The sequence below is a fragment of the Carcharodon carcharias genome, chromosome 12 (assembly GCF_017639515.1).
Source record: "Carcharodon carcharias isolate sCarCar2 chromosome 12, sCarCar2.pri, whole genome shotgun sequence".
NCBI lineage: Eukaryota > Metazoa > Chordata > Chondrichthyes > Lamniformes > Lamnidae > Carcharodon > Carcharodon carcharias.
In genome coordinates, this window is record NC_054478.1 from 139,773,382 (window position 1) to 139,794,900 (window position 21,519).

General features: G+C 42.4%; 1 protein-coding gene across 6 annotated transcripts in view; it reads right to left on the reverse strand.

Moving 5' to 3' along the window:
- LOC121284757 (double-stranded RNA-specific editase 1-like) overlaps positions 1-21,486 on the reverse strand; it is a 300,748-nt gene extending 279,262 nt beyond the window's left edge. For all 6 annotated transcript variants that reach the window (XM_041200327.1, XM_041200321.1, XM_041200326.1 and 3 more), the window contains exon 1: positions 21,423-21,486. In XM_041200327.1, the coding sequence (XP_041056261.1) occupies positions 21,423-21,480 (58 nt within the window). In that variant the 5' untranslated portion in view covers positions 21,481-21,486. The remainder of the gene's footprint in view (positions 1-21,422) is intronic.
- Positions 21,487-21,519: the final 33 nt, after the last annotated feature.

The following is a 21,519-nucleotide window of genomic DNA, read 5'->3' on the forward strand; positions in this document are numbered from 1 at the left end:
AATTCAGCTCTTTTGCCCATGTTTGAACCAGGGCTGTAATGAGGTCAGGAGCCCAGTAGGCCTGGCGGAATGCAAACTGAGCATCTGTGAGCAGTTTATTGCTGTTTAAGTACCACTTGACAGGAATGTCGACGACCCCCTTCCATCACTTAGCTAACAATTGAATGTTGACCGATGAGGCAGTAATTCACTAGGTTAGACTGGTTCTGCTTTTTGTGGATAGAATATACCTGGGCAATCTTCCAAATTGTCAGGTGGATACCAGTGTGAGAGCTGTGCTGGAACAGCTTGGCTAGAGAAGTGGCAAACTCTGGAGCACAAGTCTTCAGTGCTAGGGCTGGAATGTTATCAGGGCCCAGAGCCTTTGCAGTACCCAGTATTTCAGTGGTTTCTTCATATCTCACTCAGGGAATAGAATTGTTAAGACTACAAATGCCTCTGGAACAAGAGTACACTGGCTCAACATCTTCAGATGTGAGAAAAATTAAATATAAATTAAAATACACCACTTAGGGACATAATGCTCACTTTATGAGCCAGCACAACAGCTACTGTTTGTATTCTTACCTGCAGTTTAATCAACATTTGCCTCTTTCTTAACCCACTCCATTAGACAGGAGATTTCCAGCTTCAACCACTAATATTCTCTTTGAACTAAGCAACTTTCTTGCTGTTTCCATCTGCTAAAGGAGAGATGGAGGTGCTGACCAAATTTAGGGAATGTGTCTGCCCATCACAAGGCGCATGAACCACAAAACAGAGACACATGATTAACAAAAAGCAACTTGTTCACAATTCCAATATTGAATGTTACGGCTAGAATCAGCATGCAAGGAGTTAAAAGCTCAGAGGCATGCAGCATGGAAAATCTATGAGCTCTGATACATCAGGCTGCCTACAAAGGGTTTCACAAGAGGCAAAATTTTAAAGCATAAATTAATGAAATGTCAAAGGTATTAATAATATCAACAGCCTAACCCACCAGGTTCAAATCACAAATGGTCAAAAATATCAGTTCACAGACAAGAAATACAGCCAACTGTGGATGGCTGTTAGAGAAGCAATTATGAGAGGTACAATCATCTTTTGTTTCTGCAACTTCAAAAGGAGTTTAAATACATGTTCCTATCAGAAAACCCACCTACAAGGGTGTTTACTCAGTGCCAGCTTTTCAGTCAACAACTGAAGGGCTTGGTGCTTAAACTGGGTGTCAGTTTAACAGCGTAACTAGAGTGAAACCACAGCAAATACTTAGAGAAAACAAGGGGCATCTTTATTTGTTTATGCATTAAGGAAGCTGAAAAGTACATCATTTGCTGTTTTATACCTTATTCTGTTTGTTCACATGTACACAACTACTTGTTGGTTCAGATCACAAGTCTCTGCAGAGCAACTGTACATACTCTGACTTTAGAGGAAAAAAAATCTAATTGCAGCACAAGGCACTCCCATAAGTGGTGAACAGCAGAAAGTCAATCAGCTTCAGTCACTGGGTTTATTGTTTACCCAGATACTGGGGACATCAGGTCATTTTCTAGGTCATAAAGGATGCAAGGTCTGCTTACAGGAGTGGCCTATGATGTTGAACCCAGGGAAATATCTGGTACAAAAACTTAACAATTGCTTTAGCTTTAGGTTAAGGAAATCAACAACAGCTGATAACTCCATGGTGTCTTTGAAATAATAAAAAATCCAAAGGCACTTCGCAGTTGTATTATAAAACAAAATATGACACCGAACCAAGTAAGGAGATATTAGATCAGGTGACCAAAGGCCAAAGAAAGAATAGACACATAGCATGAGATACAAGGAAAAGAACAAATCCCGTTGTCCCTCCTGTACAGCTGCAATAACACAGATATGAAATGATTCTGGAACCCTAAGTGGAAGATGTTAAAAATTAGTCAAAAGGACAGTGAACAACTCTAATGCAATGGCAAAGAGTAGCCTTTGGGAAAGAAGGCAGGGTCAAAGAAAATTTTTCTTGCTATCTTGCCTCCATTCTCTCTCCCCTTGTCCAGTCCCTTCCCATCTACATCCGTGATTTCTCTGACACCTTACGTCTCATCAACAATTTCCAGTTCCCTGGCCCCAACCACCTCCTCTTCACCATGGACATCCAATCCCTCTACACCTCGATCCCCCACCAGGATGGCCTGAGGGCTCTCAACTTCTTCCTCGAACAGAGGCCTGAACAATCCTCATCCACCACTACTCTCCTCCGTCTGGCTGAACTTGTTCTCACACTGAACAATTTCTCCTTTAACTCCTCTCACTTCTTCCAAATAAAAGGTGTGGCTATGGGTACCCACATGGGCCCCAGCTATGCCTGTCTCTTTATGGGGTACTTGGAACATTCCTTGTTCCAGTCCTACTCTGGCGCCCTCTCACAACTCTTTCTCCGGTACATCGATGATTACTTCGGTGCTGCTTCATGCTCTCATCGGGACTTGGAAAACTTTATTAATTTTGTTTCCAATCTCCACCCCTCCATCATTTTCACATGGTCCATCTCTGACAATTTCCTTCCCTTCCTTGACCTCTCTGTCTCAATTTCTGGTGATAGACTGTCCACCAATATCCATTACAAGCCTACTGACTCCCACAGCTACCTCGACTACAGCTCCTTACGCCCCGCTTCCTGTAAGGACTCCATTCCATTATCTCAGTTCCTTCGCCTCCGTCACATCTGTTCTGATGATGCTACCTTCAAAAACAGTTCCTCCTTCTTCCTTAACCAAGGCTTTCCACCCACGGTAGTTGACAGGGCCCTCAACCGTGTCCAGCCCACCTCCCGCGCATCCACCCTCACACCTTTTCCTCCCTCCCACAAACATGACAGGGACCTCTTGTCCTCACTTATCACCCCACCAGCCTCCACATTCAAAGGATCATCCTCTGCCATTTCTGCCAACTCCAGCATGATGCCACCACCAAACACATCTCCCCCCCCGCCCAGCATCAATACATAGGGATCGTTCCCTCCGTGACACCCTGGTCCACTCCTCCATCACCCCCTGCTCCTCAACCCCCACCAACAGCACCTCCCCATGCAAACGCAAAATATGCAACACCTGCCCCTTCACTTCCTCTCTCCTCACCGTCCAAGGGCCCAAACACTCCTTTCAAGTGAAGCAGCATTTCACTTGCATTTCCCCCAACTTAGTCTACTGCATTCGTTGGTCCCAATGCGGTTTCCTCTACATTGGAGAGACCAAATGCAGACTGGGTGACCGCTTTGCAGAACACCTTCGGTCTATCCACAAGCATGGACCTCCCTGTCGCTTGCCATTTTAACACTCCACCCTGCTCTCTTACCCAAATGTCTGTCCTTGGCTTGCTGCATTATTCCAATGAAGCTCAAAGTAAACTGGAGGAACAGCACCTCATCTTCCAACCAGGCACTTTACAGCCTTCCGGACTGAATATTGAGTTCAACAACTTTAGATCTTGAACTCCCTCCTCCATCCCCACCCCCTTTCCATTTCCTCCACCTCCCTTTTGTTTTTTCCAATAGTTTATATAGATTTTTTCGTTTCCCACCTATTTCCATTATTTTTAAATGTATTCCACCCGTTTATTTCACCCCACCCCCACTAGAGCTACCTTGCTTGTCCTGCTCTCCCCTCTTAATTAGCACATTCTTTTAGATATCACCACCTTCAACACCTCTTTGTTCTTTTGTCTGTGACATGTTTTGGTTATCTCCTCCTATCACTGCTTGCTTGTCCCAACAACCCCCCACCTCCTTTTCCCCCCTCCCCCACCCCCTTAAACCAGCTTATATGTCACCCCTTTCCTATTTTTACTTAGTTCTGTTGAAGGGTCTGTTGAAAGAACAAACGTCAACTTTGTTCTTCTCCGCCGATGCTGTCAGACCTGCTGAGTTTTTCCAGGTATTTCTGTTTTTGTTTTGGATTTCCAACATCCGCAGTTTTTTGTTTTTATCAAAGAAGATTGGGTCGGGCAGGGAAAAAAACTGTCGTTGTATGGCTGATCAGGGGAAAAACAAGATAAAAGCAAGTAGAAAACCAGAGCTGAGATACTATATGATGTACAGCAATGTGAAAAAGGCAGCAGGTGGATAGCTCAGGTGACAGAAGAGATGTTGCAATGTCAAAGTTGTGTGTTACCATCACTTTCATAACTCAGCTGCACCATCATCCCACACTAGATATATTATTTTAAGTTGAAGCATGATAAAAGCAAAGAGGGATCAAAATTAGAATAGTGCAGGTGCTGGAAATCCGAAATAAAAACGGAAAATGCTGGAAACACCCAGCAGGTTAAGGCAGCATCCATGGAGAGAGAAACAGAATTAACATTTTGGGTTTGTGACCTTTCGTCAGAACTGAGAAAAGTTTGAGTTTTAAAGGTTTCAGGCAACGAGTGGATGGGACAAGGACAAAATGGAAGGTGTGTGATAGGGCGAAAGTCAGGAGAGATTGAATGACAGGAGATTGAATGACAGAAGACTCAGTGTTCCGGGGCCAAAGGGAACGATGATGCGGCAAGAAACAAAACAAAGAAACAAAAAGATAAGCCTACAGCAGGTTGGCTGTCTGAAAGAAAAAAAACAAACCGAAGGAAATGAAACAGAATGGGGTAGAGATTATAGTCTGAAATTGTTGACCTCAATGTTGAGTCCAGAAGGCTGTAAAGTGTCTAATCGAAAGATGAGGTTCTGTTCAAGCTTGCACTGAGTTCCATTCGAACAGTGCAGCAGGCCAAGGACAGAGATGTCAGCATGAGAGCAAGATGGAGGATTAAAACGACTGGACACCAGAAGCTCAGGGTCATGCTTCTGGACTGAACAGGGGGAATCTGCAGAATAGTCACCCATTCTGCATTTGGTTTCCCCAATGTAGAGACCGCCATATCGAGAGCAGCAAATACAGTCAACTAGATTGAAAGTACCCGTAAATCATTGCTTCGTTTGGAAGGAGTGTTTGGGGCCTTGGATGGTGAGGAGAAAGGAGGTAAAAGAGAAGGTGATACATCTCCTGCAATTGCATGGGAAGGTGCTGTGAGAAGGGGACAGAGTGTTAGGGGTGACCAAGAAGAGGACCAGAGCACCAAAGGGAACAGTCCTGCCAGCATGGTGAAAGAAGAGGAGGAAGTGGTAGTGGCATCATAATGGAGGTGGTGGAAAATGATCCATCGAATACAAAGGCTGGTGAGGTGGAAGGAGGACAAGGGGAACCCTACTGTGGTTCTGGGAGGGAGGGGGAAGGGTTCAGAGCAAAAGTGCGGAAAATGTGGCAGAATCTGTTGAGGGCCCTGTCAACCATGGTTGGGTGGGATGGGTAGTGCAGAGAATCCTTCGTTGAGGAAAAAAACACATCTCAAAAGCACCATTGTGGACGGTTGCATCACCAAAACAGATATGACAGACACACAGCAACAGGGAAGAATTCTTCTGGCCTTATGGCGTAGGGTGAGAGGAAGTGTAGTGAAGGTAGCTGTGGGAGTCAGTGGGCTTATAATGGATACTGGTTGATAACCTATCACCAAACATGGAGACAGAGAAGCCAAGGAAGGGAAGGGGAAGAGGCAGAAGTGGACAATGTGAAACTGACAGAAGGGTAGAAATTGGAATCAAATTGAAGTGGTTTTCCAATTCAGGGCGAAAGCAGGACACTGCACCAATACAGTCAATGTACTGGAAAGAGCGTTGCGGGAGGAAGCCCGAGTAGGATCAGAACAAGAAAGGGTGAACACAAGCTACAAAAAGACAAGCATAGCCAACAGTGAGAGTGTCACAAGGTAACTACAACATATTGCCATTTTAAGTCAGTCAGTGTGCAGTCCCTTGCAAAGTTGTGCCGGCATACAGTTAAAACTATTTAGAACTAAAATCAACCTTAATCTCTTGATTCATCACTCCTAGGTGAGGTGGAGGTATGAGAAGTGCTCTCCGGAAACAAGTAGATAAAAGCAAAAAACTGCGGATGCTGGAAATCCAAAACAAAAACAAAAATTCCTGGAAAAACTCAGCAGGCCTGGCAGCATCTGCAGAGAGGAACACAGTTAACGTTTCGAGTCCGAATGACCCTTCAATAGAATTAAGTAAAAATAGAAGAAAGGTGAAATATAAGCTGGTTTAAGAGGGGGGTGGGACAAGTAGAGCTGGATAAAAGGCCAGTGATAGGTGGAGAAAACCAAAAGATGTCACAGACAAAAGGACAAAGAGGTGTTGAAGGTCGTGATATTATTTAAGGAATGTGCTAATTAAGGGTAGAAAGCAGGATAAGCAAGGTACAGATAATCCTAGTGGGGGTGGGGGAATCGAAAAAGGCCAAAAGGTGGAGATAAAACAATGGACGGAAATACATTTAAAAATAATGGCCAGCTCTACTTGTGTCCCCCCCCACCTTGAAGCAGCTTATATTTCACCTCTCTTCTATTTTTACTTAGTTCTGTTGAAGGGTCATTCAAACGCAAAACGTTAACTGTGTTCCTCTCCGCAGATGCTGCCAGACCTGCTGAATTTTTCCAGATATTTTTGTTTTTGTTCCGGAAACAAGCGGTGGATTGGATCTTCTGTGGAGAGCCCTCTTCGTAGAACATTTTTGCCCTGCAGCCTCTGCTCCATTATTTGGTCGTGGTGACCAAAAGACAACTACAAACCCCTTGCCCTCCCTGAAAGAATGCGCCCAATCATCAACAAACCATAGTGCTCCCACAAACTTTACCACAGCAGAAATAAATCAAAGCAGGAAAAAGAGCTCTGAAGGAGGGTCATACGGACTCGAAAAGTCAACTGTTTTTCTCTCCACAGGTGCTGTCAGACCTGCTGAGTTTTTCCAGCATTTTCTGGTTTTTCTTTCAGATTTCCAGCGTCCACAATATTTTGCTTTTATCATAAGTCAAAAGCGCCTCACCTTCAAGGTGAACGGCGGGCCCTTTAAATAGCTCTAGTTGAGTTGTTGGGAGGGGGCATTGACAGTCCCTCACATAGCTGAGCACAGGTTCAGCTGTGAGCCATTAGCATAGGCATGCAACGTACATGAGCAGTTGGAGTTATGAAAACTTGTGTCAGATCAGCTGATTGATCTCCCCATCAGATCTCTCATATTTTCACCGCACGCACGGCCTGCCTGTACTTGTGCCTTCCGAGCATGGGGTGCCCCACGATGCAAGTGGCCAACAGTGCAGCACATGCCATATCCTGCCTTCAGGGCTACTGTAGCATCAGCATCATCAGCAATTACAGAACCCAAATTTTGGTAAAAGTGCTAAATACTGAAAAGGTCAGGAGAGACATGGTGGGTGGAGAGAGGATAAGTAGTCCAGACGGGAGCAGGAACTTTCAGAGGGGCATTCACAGATTAAGTGTGCAGGCAAACAAAGGTGATTCACTTTGGATTGAAGGACGATATACTGGTGCATTTTTTGAAATGGTATGAAATTAGCAAATACAGAGAAGAGATTTGAGAAATCCAATACAATACTACAGGGTACAATAAGCAATCCAAAAGGCTAATGGAATGCTGGCCTTTACCTCAAGAGTTAATAATTCAGCTGTATAGAGCCTTGTTCAGGTCCTATCTGGAGTAAAGTGCCCAGTTTTGGATATTGCATCTCAGGAAGAATATACTGTTCTTGAAGGAGATGCAGAGTGCATTCACTTGAATGATGCCTGGACTTAGGAGAGTTAAATTATGAGGACAGGTCGCGTCAACTAGACTTATTTTCTTATCTGAACAAGGTGTTTAAATGTTTAAAAGGATTAAATAGGGTAGATGCAAGAGTTGCCTCTGATAGAGGAATCAAGAACAATGGGACATAATTTCCAAATTAGAGCCTTGCCATTTAGGAGGGAAATCAGGGGGCACCTTTTCACACAAAGGTTAGCAGAAATCTAGAACTCTATCCTCCAAAAGGCTGTGGATGCTGGGACAAATAGAGCTTGGGAGACTGTGATTGATAGGTTTTTGTTAGGGTGAGGGTATCAAAGGATATGCAGCTAAGGCAGATAAATTAATTCAAGGTAACTCAGTCATGATCTAACTGAATGGGCTCAAGGAGCTGAACGGAATGCTCTTGCTTCTATGCTCCTACTGCATTTTGGAGGTCAGCATTCAAATACAATATGACCTTGAAAGCAACATGATCATAGAATGCGATGAAGCGGTTTTGAAAGTGGCCCAGAGCACAGACAAGATGAGCACAGCGTTCTATTGCTCTCTGAACCAGCAGCTCCATGATTAGTGAACCATTAGCCATCAATAAATCATACATTTCTACAGGCTACAAGTGCGTCCCATCACGTCTCTAAACATTGCAGTACATTCCAATCTGAACTGAAGATTTTATTCACTTCAGCTGTATGATCAGCATTTGCCATGCTTTCAAATATAAATCAAATCCAGAAGCCCAATGTTATGGGGTCAGCATTTTTGCCAAAGACAAAGCAAATATCAAAAGGTGGCACTGTTTAGAACAGTTATAAATGCCTGAATCAATATTCTTAAACCAACTACGAGAATCACATTGGGCTCGTACATACATGGAGTTTTGACATCCTTAGTAGGGTGAAAATCAGTCTAGAGAAAAATGGCATTTAAGCACAGCCACACCACCATCAACAATTCAAAGAAGGGTAAGTAAACTGAATGAAATGGACAAGTTCTCGTGTCAGACTCTTGGGTATAAATCTAACTTAGAAAATGGGCATCTATACATCATCCAAAAAATTACAAGACTTCTGACAAAATACGGTGTTGAAACTAAATAGCTTGAGCAAATTGAAATCTACTTGACTGATTTATGCTGTTATTCTTGGAATTGAATCCAATTCCATTATCTGGATGACTTCCCAATTATCCCCAAACCTGAGAGGAAAACTGTTGCCTTTTAATAACATTTGTGTTTAGGCAAAAAGTATGCATTTTATAACTTGGCAGCCAATGAATCATCATTTCCATCATTGAAAAATACAAATCTCTTGGGTATGGAAATCTCTACCTAATGTTATGACAGGTGGTAATTGCCAGGTGACCAAATCCCAAAGGAAAACTTGGTCAAGCTATCACAACAATTTGCAATTTGTATTTTTATTACAAGTAGGCATGTGTACTGAAGTCAGAAGTAAAGATTCCACCAAGATTTTAAATATTAAATTAAAAAAACACAAGAAAAAAAACTTAAACACACAAGATTACAGATACACAATTAAATTTGGTCTTACAACATTCCGCAGAAGATTTCTACATACCTAGACTCACAAATAAACACCTCTGCCCTCACAGCTTCCTCTCCCTCCCAGAACCACGATAGGGTCCCCCTTGTCCTCACTTTTCATCCCACCAGCCTCCGCATTCAAAGGGTCACCATTTCCGCCCACTCCAGCACAATGCCACCACCAAACACATCTTCCCTTCACCCCCCTCGGCATTCTGTAGGAACCGTTCCCTCCGGGACACCCTGGTGCACTCCTGCATCACCTCAACCCCTCCCACAGGACCTTCCTATGCAATCGCAGAAGGTGCAACACCTGCCCCTTTACTTTTCCCCTCCTCACTGTCCAAGGGCCCAAACATTCCTTTCAGGTGAAGCAGTGCTTCACTTGCACTTCCCTCAATTTGGTCCACTGCATTCACTGCTGCCAATGCGTTCCCCTCTACATTGAAGACCCCAAAAGCAGACTGAGTGACCGCTTTGCGGAACACCTCCGGACTGTCCGCAAATATGACCCAGACCTTCCTGTCACTTGCCATTTCAACACACCACCCTGCTCTCATGCCCACATGTCTATCCTTGGCCTGCTGCAATGTTCCAGTGAAGCTCAACGCAAACTGGAGGAACAGCACCTCATCTTCCGTTTAGGCATTATACAGCCTTCCGAACTTAACACTGAGTTCAACAACTTCAGATCATGAGTTCTCTGCTCCATCCTCACCCCTTTTTGATCCCTTTTTCAAATATTTATATATATATATATATATATATATTTTCCCCACCTATTATTATTATTGAAATTTATTTCCATTAATTGTTTTATCCCCACCTTTTAGCCTATTTCGATCTTTTTTCCCCACACCATCCCCTTCCCCCACCCCCACTAGGGCCATCTGTCACTTGCTCATTCTGCTTTCTACTCTTAATGTCACCATTAGCACCTCCTTTAGCCAGTATCACCACCATCAATGCCCCTTCGACCTTTTTATGACATCTTTTGCAATCTCTCTTTTGCCTCCAATCCAGCTTCACACACACACAAACAAACAAAAACAACATACACACAGCCCCCACAAGCCTGCTTCACAGTAATAATGGAAGAATGATATTTTCTTTACACTAAGGATGGAGAGTAACAAGTGAAAAAAACTAAGTGTTCAACTTCCACCCTTGCACCAACACACCTTGAGAGAGAGATTGGCCTCTACAATTTCCTCCAGCTTTAAACTTAGGCTGTATACTCCATTCATCTGAGTCTGGGCCAACATTTCCACCGATAAGCCTTCAGCCACCCATTTTCTGGAATTCTCTCCTACTTTCCCAAAATACCTCATTTCACTCTTCTGTCTTTCATCTGGCCTCCTTCCAAGGGTTGGCTGCACAATGAATAATCTTTCACTCTTCAACTCGAGGAAAAGCCTTAAAAAAAAACTACCGTTTGATTTTCCTTCAATTAGCTACCCGAAGCAGTGGCCAAACAAATGCCATAATTACTAAAGCAGCTAAAGGTTAGGTAAAAACAAAAAAACTGCGGATGCTGGAAATCCAAAACAAAAACAGAATTACCTGGAAAAACTCAGCAGGTCTGGCAGCATCGGCGGAGAAGAAAAGAGTTGACGTTTCGAGTCCTCATGACCCTTCGACAGAACTTGCGTTAGGTATTGGTTGACGAGTAGCTCATCTCCTGACTCCCAAAGTTTCTCCATCATACACAAGGCAATGTCAGGCATGTACTGGGATACTCTCCACCTGGCCTGATGGATGCAACTGTATCAACATCTTAAACATCAATGACAAAGATGTGTTAGCACGACAGAAGGGAAACTATCACCACAACATGCGATTCTAGCCCAACATTATGTATTTAATTCTTAATGCCCTCAGGACATGTTAGGACGAACAATACTGCCATGCTAAGTGTGCCCACACACCAAGATCAAATGAGAAGCAGATGGCTTGGCCAAGCTTTTAAACAAACCAGGGGTTTATATGCTACTTCAGCGTGTTGACTACAATCAGATCTTAAATGATACAGACTTCCCGGGAGACAGGGCTACTGCAACACTGCCAGAAGTGCTGGTTTTTAAAAAATGGCTCCTGTTCACACTGAATTGGACAACTGTTGATTATTTGAATAACTTAGGAGCCAGTACCAGTCAGGTGGGGAAGGCGACACACAAGGAGTCGGTGAATAAGAGAGAAAAAGGCATTTCCCACCCAAAGATTATACACTGCCATGTCCACTTACCTGCATAGACCAGCAAATTTCATAAAATGTGAAAGACAGTGGCCATCTACATAAACTATACATTTTAAAAAGTGGGTCTAGACATTTCTTTAATCTTCCAAACGCAAAATATTCTTGATATGACAATGTAGATCACTGTCTACTTAGGCAGATGAACCAACTGACAATATTCAGTTCAATATTAGCAATGGTGATGACTGGTGTAAATTTTCTATGGACGGCTGATACATCAAAAGGTCATAATTGTTTAATTTTGTGGCAAACTGGTCAGTAATGTGCTACAGATTCATCAGAGCGTGCTTTACATCTGCAAAAAGTTCATATATAAATGTCTTTGATTGTTAAATACTTGCTGTAACCCCAATTATGAAGTTGTCCTGCAGTGCAGAAGCATGTGTTAACATCGCCTGATGTCATTAAATAGTTAGGTCCAAGGAAGTGAGGTGCAAGCACAGAAACGACGCTGACATCCGCCAACCCAAACTTGGAAGTCTCCCACAATGATGAATTTCTCTGATCATACCATTGCAGTTATAATGCACAATAGGATACTGCTCTTTCTCCTTTTCGGCTTCCCTCATAGGTGTACAGGCACTTTGGACGGTAACATTGTTATTGAAACAGAAACACACGCTCCATCAAGCTTCCATTGTTATTTTTTGACAGACGAGACACCTCAAGAGTAATGTAATGCAATGCAAATCACAAACTCAACACTACAGTATTGTATTATACAGACCCTTCTCTGCCAAGACACCAACTTGAAGGATAAGGTTAATACTGAACATGTCTATTACAGAATACAAGAACACGTTAACAAACTTGCAGAATGGGCTTGTAAATGGTAAATTAATTTCAATACAGACAAAGATGAGGTGGCACATTTGAATAGAAGCAATGAGGAGGCCATATACTCCTTGAAAATGAGGTACTGGTACAGGGGGATCTAAAAATACAGACTCACAAAATCAATAAAAAGCAGCAATGCATGATTACATAAGGTAAGGAATAATTCAACAGGCCACGGGCAACAACAATGACGTCCTGGATTGTGGTTCATTGACTGATAAAAAGAAAGAAAGAAGCTCTTGGGAACACTCACTGATGCACTGCTAATACATGCAGTACACCAGTGTAAGATTCCAGCCAAACTGCTGTTTGTTGAACCCATTGGTCAACAGGATTTTTGCCAAGGCATCTTTGTACCAGCCACAAGGGACATCACCATTTACTGCTCAAATCTAGCTGCACTTCGGGCATTAAGAATCAATTATATAGCATGGGACAGGAGTGGCACGTCTCCTTCTGGGAGGATTATTAGTTGAATTAGCTGGATTTTAAACCTGGGCTACCAGATAATGACCTGAATTTCACAACTTATCATTGGAATTTGAACCCACAGCCTTTGCTGGTCCAGTACCATAACCACTTGGCTGCCATACACTGTGTGCTTTAATTCAATCAAGAAAATTCCACACTGACAGCAAGCAATTACCCCAAAGACTCAGGCAGACCTCCAACATGTAGAGGAGCAGCAGGTGAAATATTAAAGGCTTATACTTCTCCTTTTGGGTAGGACCTAGCCATTTCCATTTCTGAACCTTGAGAGTCAGGATAAATTTGGTGCAGAGTGAATCAGCTTACAACATTCCCTCTTTATTTGTCACTTCCTTATTAAAATTCTTCAGGATTTCAATGGAACCCTAAGAGCATCAAAAAGAGGAGCAGTAGTAGATCTTACGCTCCTACAATCAATTCGATTCATGGCTGATCCTCAGTTTCAACTCCGCTTTCCCAGCTGCTCCCTATACCCCTCTATTCCCTGAGACACCAAACATCTGCTATCTCAGACTTAAATATATTCAACAATGGAGTACCACAACCCTCTGGGGTAGAGAATTCCAAAGGCTCAAAAATAATTTCCAATCAATTTTAATCCAAGAAGCATAACACGTGAAAAACCAGGATTCAGCTCGGATGTGAACAGCCACTTGGATATCACTGGATCACTGGAACAGTGTCAGCTGTAGCTTAATGATAGCACTCTTGCCTCCAAGTCAGAAGATTGTGGGTTCAAGTCCCACTTAGAGACAAGGTCATAAAATCCAGGCTGATATCTCAGTGCCAGCACTGAGGGAGGGCTGCATTGTCAGCAATGCTGTACTTGCAGATGAGATATTAAACCTTCTCAAGTAGACATAAAAAGGCCCTCTGGCAACAAAGAAGAGTAAGAGCATTCATTTTCATGTTCTGAGCAACATTTGTCCCTCCCATAGTCATTTTTCTCACTGCTGTCTGCGGAACCTTGCTATGTGCTCATATTAGTTGCTATGTTTACTATTACATTATGCTTCAACAGTACCGAATTGGCTGTAAAGCAATTTGAGACATCCCGAGGTCATAAAAGGCTTGGCAGATTTTCTGTCTCACCACAACATGAGTTAGCTCCTTCAGGAGAGTGGGGCATTAAAAAATAATTGGCAAACAAGACACAGAGTTCTAAACTACCCTGGAAGAGATAAGACAGGCAAGGAAACAAATTTCCACCTCTCAGCTGCAAAGGATTAGAGGGAAATATGTTAATTTTTCTTCCTCTAATCTTTTGAAGTCACTGGCCCCAATTCTGGAGACAGGGGCAAAAAAGACAGCCCATTTGTATTCCAAGACAGTTTGCCAACATAAATAACTTCCATTAATATAACGCTTAACATAAAATGCCCACAGAAGCAATTAAAGAAAATCTGACACTGTGCTACAGAAGGAGATATTAGGGTAAATGACCATATTAGGGTAAATGACCAATTTGATCAAAGGGGTAGCTGTTAAGGTGGATCTCAAAGGAGGAGAAAGAAATAGAGATCCGTGGAGGCAATCTCAGTTTAGGATCTAGGCAATTGAAGGAACAGCTGTTGATGGTACAGCAATTAAAAGTGGGAGGATTGTAGGGCTGGAGAGGAATAGAGATTGGGAGGGATGAGGCCATGGAAGGATTTGAAAGCAAGGCTGAAAATTTTAAAATCAAGGCATTGTCGGACTGGGAGCCAACAATAAGCCAGCAAGCAAAGGGATGCTGGATGAATGGTACTTGTTCCAGGCTAGGATGCAAGGAGCAGAGTTTTGGATGAACTGAAATTTAGGCAGAGGGAAAGCTAGATGGGGAACACTGGAAGAGTCAAGTATGGAAGTAATGAAAGTACTGATGGGGGTACCAACAACATACTACCTCTGAAAAAGCAACTAGCTGTACATGCCTTATTTTTAAGCTTATGAATTTTTGTTTCTGCCTACTGTACATTCCTCAGTGAAAGACAGTAACGAAAAGACCAGCTTGATCAAATTGCTTCAACAGATTCTTACCGATAGCTTGAACTGTTTAGCCACAAACACGAGTGGAAAGATACTCTTTTAGTGAGTCATATCTTTTAGCTGTGATAAACTGCCTGTAATTCTCTGCTCTGATGAAGAGTCATACGGACTCGAAACGTTAACTCTGTCTTCCTCTCCACAGATGCTGTCAGACCTGCTGAGTTTTTCCAGCAATTTTTGTTTTTGTTTCAGATTTCCAGCATCCGCAGTACTTTGCTTTTATGCCTGTAATTCTCCATTTGTTTGAAGTCTTGATATGAAACAAAGATCTGTAGAAGAATTTAGTATCAGATTTAACTTATAGTTTAAGCTAGCACAATAGTTCTTAGAAAAAAATCTATAAAATGTGATTTTTTTTTTTAAATCAAATGTTTTATCAGCAACTTCCATTTATACCATGCTTGGAGTTGTTGGAGTCAACATGGCTCCATGCATAGTGATGAAAACTTGGAATCAAGTCAATCCTCTGTAGCAAAATCAGTAATCTGATTCCTGAACCAGGCAGTTCAGCAGTACAACAGAGCACCATTGATTGATTAGCCAATGAATGCCAAGGCACTTCTTATATAGCTCCACACATTGCTGCTAACCCCTACCCTAAAACCAGGAGGATGGTCCCAACTAGCAGTACTGTGCTATACCAGTGTGCTGTGCAGTGTTAGCTAGTTAAATTCTAGCACTTCCTCTGTGTACACCTGTTGACCCATCTGTCTTTGTTCTTCCAAATTACACCCAAGTTCTCTAGATTTAAGAGCGATGAAGTGTGTCCCTTCAAGGAAGGAATACATACTCATGACAATGTAGATTTTTCAGAGGCAGGCATCAGTCAGAAAGCTAGCAGATTTTTTTTTTAAATGTAGTACAGCCAAAAGCCAGTAAAATAATTAGCAGAGGTGGTCAAAGAAATGGTCCAAGACATAGCAGGCAAAGCATTTTCAGGAAGGTGCCCTAGAGTGTAGAGACAACTGCAAGATTTATCAAAGTTGGAGTGAGCGTAGGGGGCCAAAATGGGATAAGTGCCAACAAGGGAAGATGCCAACAAAGCCAGTTTTGGTAGAGTGGAGGATAAATGCTAGCATTTATTTATTTATTCCTGGGGCTCCAGGAAACTGTGGGAGCACAATGAAGCAAAACAAGGCTTGAAGAGGTTAATAACAAGGATTTGAATTTAGGGCCCATGTAGCCAATCGTTGTCAAGGAATGGAATGTAACAGAACAGTATAAAGGTATTGGGATACAGTTTAGGATGCATTGGAGTTATGTCAGATAGAACTTGGGAGGCCAGTGGAGAAATTAAACTTGTGAGGTGAAAAGGACATGGAGAAGGCTGAGACAGAAGACGATGCAGAGGTGATTTTAGGTGATGAATGGGGTACAGTACTTGAAGTTCAGCTCCAAGTCAAACGGGACATTGAAATTACATATCATCAGGTTTCGTGTGAGCAAAAGGATGGGAATGGAGGCTTTTAACAGAGTGAACAAGATGACTTTGACCTTGCCACTGGTGCATTGCAGAAAGATCTGGTTGATTTGCAATTTAGAATAAAAGGTATTTTTCAAACTTTAGCTTTGAGGGCTTGAAAAATAATATTAAAAGGAGAGCTTATTCAATAAACTGCCATCATTGGAATTTTTTCTGGAAAAAAAGATAACAGCCGATTTCCACACGGTAAGGTGCTATAAACATCAATGAGGTAGTGACCAGATAATCAGTTTTGGTGAGATTAAGAGAAGAATATTCACCCGGACACCAGGGAGAGCTCCTCTGTTCCTCTTTGAAAGTGTCATGGGATCTTTTACGTCCTCAATATCTCATCCAAAAATGCAAGTCTCCTTTCGTATTGCACTGGAATTTCAGCCAAGATGATATTCCTAACATAACATCAATCCGCACCCTTCTGACTCAGAGGCAAGAGTGCTACCCACTGAGTCAGGGCTTGCACCGAATCAAGTCTAAACAAATAAGATATCATCTAAACCTACTCAATAAGGCCTTGTAGCTCAGCTAACAATTATTTAATATGTAAGTTGTTTGACATTGATGCGAATGTTCCATGATCTGCAACGTCTCCTAGGTATCCAATTTTATTCTTGTGTAAACCACAGGTAACTAAATAAATAATGTCAAACTTGCAATATACATCCATCCACCCATCTGACACAGAGCTAGAAACCAAGTACAATATACATGATTATTGCTATTGCTGTGAATATAAACAACATTTTCAGTCTTTGCTAACCATATATTAAAAACTGCACAAAAAAGGTATACAATGTACTGTACTGGCCATTACCAGAATATTCAGTCCTCAAAACAATATTTCTCATTGCAGTTCCTTGCTATAAGCTCTACCAACAATAGCTTCACACGATGTATGGCATACTCTCGTTAGGAAAGCTATATTATAGTTGCTTTTATGATTCAAAATACATCTGCAGGAACTGAGTCTTCCAGTTGGCACAGAACAAACAATAAACTAAGTAAGTTATGACTTTACAGTTTTCACAAACAAGTTAAAGTGGTCGCACTAATTATTTTACGCCAAACTTGTAATTACTAAAGAAAAAAAACTGTCCTGATTGTCCAAAATCATTTGTGTAAAGTCTGGTACAAAGATTTAACTCTTAAAACACTGAACTGCATTTAAAAACAGGATGACAATTATGGAACATCTAAACAACACATTCTGAATGTGATATAAAAAAAACTATTAGACACCAAAACATTTATACACTTGCAGTTGTCGCTAAATAAACTGAGAACTGGTTAGATTTTTGTTTTCTGTGTAAAAATGATTTTTGAAGAGAAATATTTTCATCTGAATACCACATGCAATGTCCTCCTTCCTAAACTAGATGGTTCAGAAAAATATATTTATCATAAATAGAATGCTCTTGAAGATCCAAAACTTAAAAAGGTGAAAAATTCTACATGCTTAATTTCTCAGTCATAAGCTAAAAATATTTCTATTTGCTGTTCATTTATTTTCAAGGTCCCAACAAAACAGTTACTCCTCCACCTGACAGGCTGCTCCAATGTTGAGTCCAGTGGTTCCATTCTACAGTGAAAAGAAATATCAATGGTAGGTTTTCAAAAATTGTGAGCAATTCTATGAGTATCTGAATTGGTTCAGCGAGTAATCAGCTGAAACATGGTGTTGTGAATTTTGGTTTTCCACAGATACTGTCTTGGGTTAGATGGGGTCAGTCACTCCCTTGAGTGGTCTGAACATCTTGCAAGTCAATTCTCAAAAGTATCACTCAGTCACTTTTGTGTCAACCAGAGAGGCAGTACAGCACCACTTGTGATTTGGGCTAGGTATGTTTTTTGCATACGTATTTCCTCACTATTGCCGAAAGCAGACTAAGTAAGCAGGTAGTGAGCTAGGACGTGACACAAATTGTTTTACTACTTCATCTCCCATCTGATGAATCAGATTCACTTATTTCCATCAACACAACTTGTAATGTACATGATGCAAAAATAACACATGCTGTTCCTCCCATTTCAGTGAGATGCCTTGGTGACAAAGCTATTTTTCTAACTCATCTCTTCTGTATTCCATCCTTCTTACATCCCTTTGTTGCTCGACTGCCTCTGGCTTGTTCAAAAAAAAGGCCAACAGCCTCAGCATTTGGTCAAACTGAATACCAGTCTAACCTGGCAACAACCCTGCTTTATTCAAATAAAAGTTGACGAAACCACAGCGAGTGCGAATGCTCAGTAGAATGCCAAAGTATCTTCTATCGTTCCAGCATACTGTTTCAACCACCCAATGCCATAAAAAAAATCTAACATATACCTGCCAATCCCATTGTCTTGGCATTTAACATGCAAAGAGCCTTGTTTAGTTCAACACTGCTATTTTTATCATATATTACACCAAAATGACCCTTATCCCCATGGTGAAAGTCAGAAATCCCAAAAAGTGAACACATACAAACCAAGGTGGGTCCCAGCCAAGACAGGGGCATTGCAATCTGTCCTCAATGCTACTGAGCTAGATTACTATTTGGTATCTCGAACTGAAAGTTGATGTGTGCACACTGAGCAGGAACAGAAAATGACTTCACTGAAATAATACTGCTGTCACTCACTGTCTACTCTCAGCAACAAATAGTGCCAACTTGGGAAAGGTGCCAATGAGTAGCCATCATCTGTGGAAAGAGGGGCCAAAGATGAACTTGTGGGGGATGATAATACCTTGTGGGGGATGATAATACCTTTGGGGGGGTGATAAATCCTTTGAGAAAAGAACTGGTACTTTACAAAAAGAGTAAGCATGGAGTAAATATGCTCAATCCGTTTCAGGGAGGTGTAAATTGAATGAATTTTGCAGTCAGCTCTGCCACTGAGCTTGGAAAGATAAGCACGTTATTCTGGTTAGTCCAGGGCCAGATCTTATTAAACTAGTTTGAAAACCTGAATTTCAAATAAAAGTGAAGGAAGGAGGTGTGTACACCAACTCACCAATCTCATAACTCCATTTCCACCTTAAGTATGAGAGAAAAAAAATATACACCAGCAAATAGAATTAGTAATGCTTGAAAAAGCTGCAAGGGAGTCTCATGGAAGAATCCTCCTTCTGCTAAAACTTCTTTCCCTCCTCTGACACTTACCTTCCTGAACTATCATTGTTCCACCCACCTTCTACCATTTACTCTGTCTCTGATCCAACTGGTTCATCCCCCACAACATCTACAGTGTTTCTCAGAAAGGAGATTCAACATCCCCTTAGCAATGTTAATAATTATGACTGGAATAAAATTCAAGGTCAATATACAGTACAGTTCAGCACACAAAGAACTTCTTAAGACTGCAGCACAACTTGGAAGATCCTACTCTTGCCAGAAACCTATCACCTCTCAAAAAAAACACACTTTTCACTTACAACTATTTATATGATAAATGTCAGTTAAACTTCTTTGCAACAGTTCCCTCCCCCAAGGTAGGATGGTGAAACATGCAGATCAAAGAAGATGATAACCATCAGCACCAAATAATTAATTATATGCACATTTATGCCTTGCTTTACAGGCCAAGTTGAAGAATGAAAAATAGCAAGAAATGTAACATCCAAATCTAGAGAATAAGGTGAAGATAAATTCCAATTCGGACTACTAACAGTGAAAGGGCAGGGTAGGTCCAAGCATCAGTTAGAGTGACAGTGGAGTCTTTCCCTGAACAATGACAAAGGAGTCAAGAAAAACAGACAGGACAAGGACTAACAAACCAACTATCACCCATGTGCCCTCGATGAAGAACTAGAATTGCTCTCATCATATGCCGCAGCAACTGAAAGAGATCTATCATATAGCTGGAGTGAAAGAGGGTAACAAATACATACACACACCACATATGCTCATGTAACCACTAAAACGAGCGTCAAGGACCACTGTCATAACCAAAAGCATTTGTGGGGAAGGCAGAGAAAAACAACACAGGCAATAAAATGAAAAGTTCCCTGCTGACAGGTCAACTTTGTTCTCCTTCAACAGGTAACTAACCACATTCGTCATTTTTCTTTTTACCATGGACCAATAATGCCATCACGTTTGATGTCACCAGAAAAAGGTAAGGGAATTGGATTGGGCCTGTGCTGGGAGGAGATGCCGACAGGAGTATCCTGTGGACATGGTGGGGGGGGGGGGGGGCGGAAATAACCTCTGGAGAAAAAGGAGGATGGGGGAATTAATGGGGGAAAATAATACAAGACAAGAGTGGTTTGGAGAAGGGAGCACCGATGCAGAACCTGCTTTGGGAGCAGATCATTGATGGTGATCACAGAGCCGTGAAAATCCACTTTTCTATTCAAATAAAAAAAGGGAGGGGGTGTGGGTAGAAAAGAGATGAAGTGCAACGCAAGCAGGGGCGGGAAACAAAATCCAAATTCATTTGGCACAACCCGAGTCGGGATGATAAATTGTGGAAGGTGGTTATGGGGGGGGGGGGGGCATTTGGAAAAGCTGGTGTCTGCCGACCCCGCGATGGTGAATGGGGTTCCTCTCCCGGCCACTGAGTTTCTCCCGCTGATCATCACCAACAACAACAACAAGTGCGGCGGGGATGAGCGCCAACTCCATCAATCAGCCTCATGGTCCTGTATTCATTTTGAAGGGGAGACTTGGGGGGGGGGGGGGGGGCGGTGGAAAGAGGATGATCCCAGCTCGCTTCATCCACGTCCCTCAGCAAAGCGGGCTGGTCACTCAGGGCACTGGCAATAATGGAAACACACAATTCAAACTTCACCTCTCCTCCTGCAAAGACCATAATGATATCAACCGTAAATCACATTTACAACATTTTAAAAAACACACACAGGATGGAGGAGTTTTTTTGTCGGCTTCTCCGCAGTACCTCATGCACATGCATCAATGCACCCAGTTGTACATTTTGCATTACATCCTTTGTTGCTTTTGACGCCGCAAACGGGATATTTTTATTATTATTTTTTTAGCACCGGGGCTCCAGGCACCGCGCAGCATCAGGGAACCGGCAACGGCTGCCACCCCGCCCGCTCACGAGCGAACCGCCGGCTTCCCCAGCCCCGGTTTTCACACAGAAATGGCCTCGGTTCATTTACTCGTACCTCCCTCCCCCCCCCCCGGGCCGCCTCAGCCTCACCTGCTCGCTCGGGCTCGGCGTCCCCGCTCTGCTTTCGCACAGCGCGCTGCTCCGCCATCTTCTCGCCGCCACTCAGCCTCCACAGCCCGAGCCGCCT